Source organism: Miscanthus floridulus, chromosome 14 (assembly GCF_019320115.1).
Source record: "Miscanthus floridulus cultivar M001 chromosome 14, ASM1932011v1, whole genome shotgun sequence".
Lineage (NCBI taxonomy): Eukaryota > Viridiplantae > Streptophyta > Magnoliopsida > Poales > Poaceae > Miscanthus > Miscanthus floridulus.
In genome coordinates this window covers 83,635,162-83,643,614 of record NC_089593.1, presented here as the reverse complement: position 1 = coordinate 83,643,614, position 8,453 = coordinate 83,635,162, and the positions used below count along the sequence as shown (strand labels likewise).

Below are 8,453 nucleotides of genomic sequence, written 5' to 3'. Positions count from 1 at the left end.
GTCACTGAGCACACACTATGCCTTGTCCTGAGCTCGAAGCTCGCCAAGCAACGCCTACATCATTTTGATGACGTGAGGCGCAGGGCCATTGGCGATGAGGTCACCAAACTCCTAGCAGCCAGATTCATCAAAGAGGTATACCACTCCATCTGGCTCGCCAATCCTGTTCTTGTTAGAAAGAAGACCGGGAAATGGAGAATGTGTGTTGATTATACTGGCCTCAACAAGGCGTGTCGGAAGGACCATTTTCCTTTACCACACATACACCAGATAGTCGACTCCACCTCAGGATGCAAAATCCTCTCCTTTCTGGATGCCTACTTAGGCTATCACCAGATCACGATGAAAGAGTCTGACCAGCTCACAACTTCATTCATCACTCCGTATGGTTTGTACTGTTACATAACCATGCCTTTCGGTCTAAAAAACACTGGCGTCACCTATCAACGGTGCATGCAGCAATGCTTCACCGATCAAATTGACCCGCTTGATGAGCCTAATCAAGTCGAGCGGCCAAAACAAATAATCGCCGTCTATGTTGATGACATAGTGGTCAAAACGGCTCAAGCTTATGACCTGATCGCAAACTTGGCCACAACGTTCACAAACCTCCAAAGGTTCAACATCAAATTGAATTCCGAAAAATGTGTTTTCAGGGTTTCGAAGGGGAAGCTGCTTGGATACATCGTGTCCAAACGCAGCATCGAGGCCAACCCCCAAAAAATCACGGCCATCTCTAACAGGGGCCCTATACGCAACGTCAAGGGCGTACAGAGGCTCACTGGCTGTTTGACCGCCCTGAGCCAATTCATCTCCCAGCTCGACGAATGGGGGATGCCTCTCTATAAGCTTCTCAAAAAGATGAACGCTTTCGTCTGGACTGAGGAAGCACAGCAGGCTCTGGAGAGCATCAAAGCGTCACTAACGTCGGCCTCAATCCTCGTCGCTCCCGAATGGGGAGAACCCCTCCTCCTCTATGTCGTGGCAAGCAACCACGTGGTGAGCGTTGCCCTAGTCATCGAAAGGGATGAGCCGGGACACCAGCCTAAGGTCCAATGACCCATATACTTCATCGGGGAGGTACTCATCGACCCCAAGATTTGGTACCCCCAAATGCAAAACTCCTATACGTTGTGCTGATGGCGACCCGAAAGCTCCTGCACTACTTCACTGACCATGAAGTCTCGGTCGTCACTTCATACCTGCTCGGAGACATCATTCGCAACCGCGACGCCGCAGGATGGATCTCTAAGTGGGCACTCGAGCTAATGGGCCACGACATCAGGTATATCCCCCGTACTGCTATTAAGTCTCAGACTTTCGGAGACTTTGTCGTCGAATGGATGGAGGTCCAGCTCCCAACCCCAGACGTCACCCAAGAGTACTGGACGATGTACTTTGATGGGTCTGTAGTGGCACCCGGCTCGGGGGCTGGAGTGGTTCTGATCTCCTTGGATGGGAGTAGGCTTCGCTACGCAATCTGCCTCCACTATTTGGCTTCAAACAATGCCATAGAATACGAGGCCCTCATCAATGGACTGTGCATCGCCATCAAGCTCGACGCTACGCGGCTCTACATCCATGGCGACTCAGAGCTGGATGTCGACCAGGTCATGAAGGAGTCCTCTTGTAAAAGCCCCCTCATGGCAGCATACTGCTAGGAGGTGTGCAAGCTCGAGGATAAATTCTAGGGGATCGAGCTACACCATGCCTCCGAAAGGACAATGGTGTCGCTGATTTTCTCACAAAATTGGTTGCCAGGCGGGTTTCGTCTCTGAACAGGGTCTTCATCAACGAGCCTGGAGCAAGTGGGCGGCGGGACATCCCGCCATTATGGGTCGTGTGCCAGCGTCGGCCCTGATGATGCGAGGGTGCGAGCCTGCTCCTCTGACCGCCTGGCCTACCCGGTGCGCCTAGAGCAAGTGGGGATAAGGCCGACGATGCCTCCAATGGGTGCGACGACCGTGTTCTATTCGCCTCCCGCTCACCGACGGTGTCCGAGCTCATGGCGCGCTTCCTTAACGTAGGAACATCGCCAAGCCTCTCTGCGTCCTGCCCACCGCTGGCAGACGTGGCCGTAGGCTCACGACGCTCCACCGAAGTCGCGACGTTGCTCTGGCTACCCAAATCCCCAGAAGAGCTCGCGTCACCACCCACCTCCGTGGGGTCCTCCGACTCAAGCTATGCCTCCATGTCACTCCAATTTTCACCGGCCCACATGAGCTGGGTGACCTCCTGCTCCTTCTGGTGCCTCCTCCGAGCCTTCTCAGGTCTCTTCTTCTTCCTGCCATCCGCCGCCTCCTTCAGGGCGGCTTGTCGAGCCACACTGTCTGACCCCTTCGAAAGATGCAGCTTGGATTTATAACCAGTGAGTCCCTGTGAAACAGACGGCTTGAAGTCAGATTACAGGAATGCAAGATCGAAAGGGACACGGAATAAGGAGAGGAGAACATACCAGATTGGGCAGCTTCTTGGCATGGAGAGGTCCAGGCTTTCCCTCGAGGGTCTCCTGGGCCTTTAGTTGTAGCACTCGGTCGAGTCGGCTCCAGACTTCATCCTTCACCAACTCTACCGACGACGTGCGGTCGGGGTTCGTTAGGCCAAAGTACAGCCACATCAGCCACGTCCTTTTCGCCAACGGGGTGACCCGATGGTGGAAGAAGGTGTGGAACACCCGTACCCCGTCGAGGCCATGCTGCAATAGCTTTTGGAGCTCCGCCCTAATGATCTCTAGCTTGTTCTGCCGGCTGGAGGGGCCCCATGACCAGCTCTCCCCCCTCTCCGGTCTCCTTCCGGTGAACGCCGGGAATGACGCCTCCACCGGATTCCTTATGTAGAACCACTCCCAATGCCACCCCCGATTAGAGTCGTAGGGGGTGTACGCAGGGTAGGAGCCCGATGCACTAGGCTTCTTCGCAGGGCAAAGCCCCCAACCGGTGCGGTCCTGGGTGGCTTCCCCACCGACAAAGCCCACCCAATGAAGATTCACAGGAAGAAATCCACATGCGGCTCCATCCTGAGAAAGGCCTCGCAGACGATGATGAAGCCGACAACGTGTAGCACCCCAGTCGGATTGAGGTGTTGTAGCTCTAGGCCCCACTAATTGAGGAGCCCACGTAGGAACCAGTGCTCGGGGTATCCTAGCCCGCGCTCATAGAAGGCGAGGAAAGAGACGACCTCACCGGCCCAAGGTCATGGGAAAGCCTCCCCCATAGGAGCCCTCTAGTGCGCCACCTTTTTCGGCGGAAGCAGCCCCTTCTCGGCGAAGGTGGCCAGCACCGTCTCATCCATGTTCGATGGTCTCCAGCTCGACATTACACTCTGGATTCACGAATGGATCTATGAGTTTTCTCCTCTCCCTCGCTTTACCCTCTCTCTCGCTTAGGAACTGCCGCGGCGCACGAATGCACTGAGCGAGAAGAAAGAAGGAGGAGAGTCAGCAGTTGGAGAATAGACGAAGGAATGAGACGAAAGCCCTCTCCCTTCCCCTATTTAAGGAGAAGGCGCAACAGTTGGGGAAAGGTGAAGGATTGGGGCGAAAAACACTCTCCCTTCCCCCATTTAATGCGGATGGGATGCGGTGGGACGCGTCCTAAAGTATGGGATGCGCCCTGCCCGATGAGATGGCGCCTGGTTAGACAGGACATGGCCTAGGCATGGCCCACCACTACCGCACATTGGGCATGGAAAACAAGGCGCAACTGCATGTAGGACAGAGAGAGTGTGAGAGGCAGGACCTGGAAGGGCCCAATGATGGGATCTCCACCACGGAAAGACCAACAGGCTTCTTAAGTCGATCGGACGGCTCAGGCGAATACCGAGAGACGGGTAAGGAGCAAAGGGACGCCCATGTGGGCCATGCTGACTCCATCACGAACGACGAGCACGGATCCCATTCGGACATATCCGATAAAAACTCCTCAAGCCTATCACTCGAGTCATCAAGGTAACTCTATCGATCCCACTTACTTCATTTTTTGATATATGATCATTCATTCATCCATTCTCATACACGCATTCGCACATTCATTCATTCATCCCATACATCCAAAGCATCGCATATACAGTTAAATGCATCACAACACTCCATGTTGCATCACGAAGCGGAAGTTGCCTCATTCGACATGAGCAACGACCGACTAGGGTTCGAAGGTCGGCCCACAAAGGGCTCAAGGCTGGCTCGCATCAAATAGAGCTAGGGGGAAACACAGATGAGCCCCAGCGGCCCTCGCCCAATCTGCCTAGAAGCAGACAGGGTCATCTCAACCTTCTCGTTCGATCTAACCTCGAGTCATGCCCCCAGAATCTCCATCGATGGGGGGCCAGCGGGCCAGCTGGGTCGGTCTCTGGAATGATTCGGGCATCTACCAGGACATGGGTTAAGGAGTAGTGGAATGCCACATGAGGGCTATGCCGACCCTGTCATGAACGATGGACCTAGATTCTACTCGAACATGCCCATTAGCGAGCTCACCAAGCGCGTCGCTCGATCCATCGAGGCAAGCAACGTTAGCTCAGCCCCTCCAGTTGCGGAAACCGTGGACGAGGTAATGCACGGAACTAGACCAACCCCTACCAATCCCAACGGGGCTCAGGGGCTCAGATCGCCCGACGCCGACTCAGGAAATCAACCAACTGTGCTGGTCCCGAGCGGGACAAACACGGGTGAACACCCTGAACGATTGTCTATGGCCCTAAGAAAGAGTACCAAGATGCTCAGCCTCTAACCGACTCATCAGTCGGACGCAGGCTCGGGGGCTACACCCGCGGGTGTGCTCGCGCGCACCCGCTGTCAAAACAAAAATTCCACCACTGGCAAAATGAAAAAAACCCTAGACTATTCTACCCAAATCGCCCAGGGGCTCGGGGGCTACACCCATGGGTGCGCTCACGCGCACCCGCTGTCAAAACAAAAATCCCCCTGATGATTCTACCTGAATCGCCCGGGGGCTCGGGGGCTCCTGTCGGGTTCATAAACCTAGGGTCCCTCATGGACCTACTTCCCTACAATAGCTCAGCCCAGCAGATGATGCTGCGAACGATGCGCAACTCCTGGGCTGGCCCAAAAACCTATCGACGGGTTAGAAGGGCGATCCAGCCTCCAACCAGAAGGCCTGGCCAAGGAGGAACGACGCTCGCTTACGACTCCAGCCCGCCTCTCCGACCGGAAGGTCTAGCCAAGGAGGAACGACGCTCGCTTCCGACTCCGGCCGCCTCTCCGACCAGAAGGCCTGCCCAAGGAGAGGACAACGCTCGCTTCTGACTCTGACCCGCTTCACCGATCGGGAATACGCCAAACCTCTACTTACAGCTCTTCTCCGACCGGGAGGCCGAAGCCGACTGGGGAACGACCGACCAGGGACGCCCACTCGGTGAAAACCCAGGAAACGGATAGAGCAAGTAAGGCGGGGCGCTCTAGTCAACCATAATACCAAGGACTGTACCCTGCACACCTGCCGGACATTACTATCAGGTCATGTCAGAAGGGTACTTTATAACCTTCTAGACATGTTAGAACACCAACAGTGTTGTGGTGTCGACATTTGACCTATAGTATGGTAGACGCCGACATTGACCATACTAGAAGAACGCAGTGGAACCGACCACATGCGTCCAGCCATCAACAGTATTGTGGGCGCCGACAAACCACCTTGTACCCGACGGCGTGGGCGACAAGACTAGGTAGCACACACGCACTCTTTCTCTCACACTCTCTCTTGTAAAACCTTCCCCTTCATCTATAAAAGGGAATGCGCTCTCTCCAAAAGGAGGACGATCGATTCACATAGACGATTCAGAGACTTGATACTGATTCTCTATGCTTACCTCTAGAACTCTAAAGTCAGACAGAGCATACGTTCAAACACTTAGCGCACATCGGAGCTCCTGTCACTCTTGGCCCTTCGGTCTGGAGTCCGGCCGGACCTCTGATACCTCCATCTTACTCCATCTCGTTTGTAACCCCACAGTAAACTTCGAGCACCTGGGCGCAGGAATAAAGTCACTGACCGACTCAAACTGGACGTAGGGCATGTTGCCTGAACCAGTATAAACCACGTGTCATTAAGTGCTACGCCATATCTGATCATAACGTACGGTAAAACTATAAATATTTACGTGTTGATCGCTTTTCGCACCGACACGCGAAGAAAAATTACGTAGATGACTTAATCTTTAAACTCTATATACCATGGCCTACACGTGCACGGCTTGAGAATTGGTCTCGTATTGGATTTAGATTGTGCTAGTTTTAGTTCGCAAACCTGATCACGTGTTGGATTTGGAGAGTTGATATCTTGTTTAATGCAAATGTGGCCCACTCATCGAAAAACAAAACTTGCTGATGGAAAAAAAACAGAAAATGAAAACAAATCAGAAATCACGGAACTGTACTGTTGGGGAAAAATCAGAATAGAGAAATTGAAAACCGTCATGGAGTCAGAAAAAAGTTCCATTGTAACAAATTGAATCCAGGGTGGATAAAAGAAGAATCGTAAACCACCTCGTATCAGGCTATATAAGAGATTCTAAGTCGCATGGGCACAGGTTATATATATAAGTTTAGATGGAAGAAATTATCAACTGTCCTGTAGTTAGACGGAGCCCGACAAAAAAAAAAGGTGGATAGAAATTTTGCCGCTTTATTATTATTATGTATAGATGAAACACTATAGACACTTGTGCTGTAATTATTTACAAATGTACTCCTCTGTAATGTCTCCAGAACCAGCCATTAATAACCCTTATTACTAGATTAGATGAAGAAAAAGGGCAAAATAACGGAAACCAAAAATGAAGATTTATCGATAAGCATCGACATCATGAGATGTCTAACCTTTACTGATGTTCTAACAGTAAAAATTGCAGGGGACGAAGAAAAAAAAATCAGACTCTCAAGGCGTCCTTGCGGTCGCCATCGAGCTCCAGCTCCAAGAGGTGGCAAGAATGGCTGGCCTGCAGCTCTGGTAGACCATGCTGGTGACGACAGTGTCAAGGACACAGATCATGGCGTGGATATACGCGACGAGCAGGCCCTCGCAGAGCATCCCCGCGGTGACCTTGCCCGTGGCCATGTACGGGCGCATGACCCGGAGCTGGAACAGCGCCTCGACGGCGGCGGCGGCGACGCTGGCCGGTAAGGACGCGGCCACGGCGGTGGCGGCGTCGCCGGCCCGGAGCAGCATGAGGAGCGCCTTGAGCATGGCGTGCGCGCCGCCGCGGCCCTCGGCGGCTGCCACCACCGTGGCCAGGTTGCACACCGCGGACGCGTTGGCCAGCGCCACGGAGTAGACGGTCACGCCGGCGGCCGAGAGCGCGAGCACGGCCCTGCTCCCGCTGCCGCTGTCGGAAGAGCTGGAGGTGGGACGGGAACCGTGCGGGGGAGCGCCAGCGCCCACGCCCAGCAGGTGCAGCGCCTCGGCGGCATTGAACGCGGCGAGCAGCGCGGCGAACACGGCGGCGTTGGCGAGCAGCAGCGCGAGACAGTTGACGAGCTGCGTCCGCGCCATCGCCGGGTACGACGACCTCAAGACGGCGGCGGCGGATGTCTTGTCCTTCCGCCGGCGCTGCCCGTGCGGCAAGCAGCAGTGCACGGCGCAGGCCTTGGCGAGGAGCAGGAAGGAGAGCGAGAAGGGCATGGCGGCGAGGAAGGCGCAGGCGCGCTGGGACAGGCGGTGGCTGAGGAGGAAGAGCAGCTGGGACGCCGGCGGGAACCCCGCGGCGACGAGGACGCGGCGGAGGCGGCGCGACAGGAGGTGCGACGGCGCCAGCAGCGCCGGGTGCGAGCGCGAGAGCAGCGCGGCGGCGGAGAAGGGCAGCGCCAGGAGCGACGCCGCCGAGGACGCCGGGTGGTAGTGCCGGAAGAAGGCGTGCAGCGCCGTGCGGATCATCTTGCCGGCGCCGCCCATCATCCCTTCCCCGCTTCCCTTGTGTGCTAGCTAAAGCTTGGATGATCTTGCTCTTGATCGATGTTGGCTTGATTGCTGATCTCCTTATAAGTGTGTGGGTGCTTCTTGTGTTGTTGGTGTCTTGGTGATTGATCGTTTGGTGTATGCTATGTGGTTATTGTGGAAGGAAGAATGATCTTGAGCCTAGCTGCTTGGGACTTGGGAGTGTTTGAATATATGTTCCTACCTGACACGTTAGGACTAGTTAGTAGTGTTTGAATGTTCCTACCTGACACGTTAGGACTTGGAGGGATTTGATGTTGTGGGTGTGGGTAGCAATGTGAATGGGGCCCCTTTCCTCCAAAGTGGATTCACTTTTTTTTTCAAAACGAAAAATTGGGGATGAATTCCCACTTGTGCCACAATAATGAGGATCATGAGCTAAAATCTTGGCTTAGTAGGAACCCTGAGATCCCATGGAGACCTTTTATTTAAATATTAGATATGTGGACTCTATGTACTCCCTTCGTTTTTCTTTACATGTCGTATTAGTTTTTGTTATAAGTC

The 8,453-nt window shown here is 54.2% G+C and overlaps 1 protein-coding gene and 1 pseudogene across 1 annotated transcript; one reads left to right on the top strand and one right to left on the bottom strand.

The window, feature by feature from the left end:
- The first annotated feature begins 1,139 nt into the window (after positions 1-1,139).
- On the top strand, positions 1,140-1,661 carry LOC136503884 (uncharacterized). The gene has a single exon (XM_066498814.1). It carries the CDS (start codon positions 1,140-1,142, stop codon positions 1,659-1,661), a length of 522 nt encoding a protein of 173 aa, XP_066354911.1.
- A 4,981-nt stretch (positions 1,662-6,642) lies between these two features.
- Positions 6,643-8,205, bottom strand: LOC136505667 (uncharacterized; annotated as a pseudogene).
- Positions 8,206-8,453: the final 248 nt, after the last annotated feature.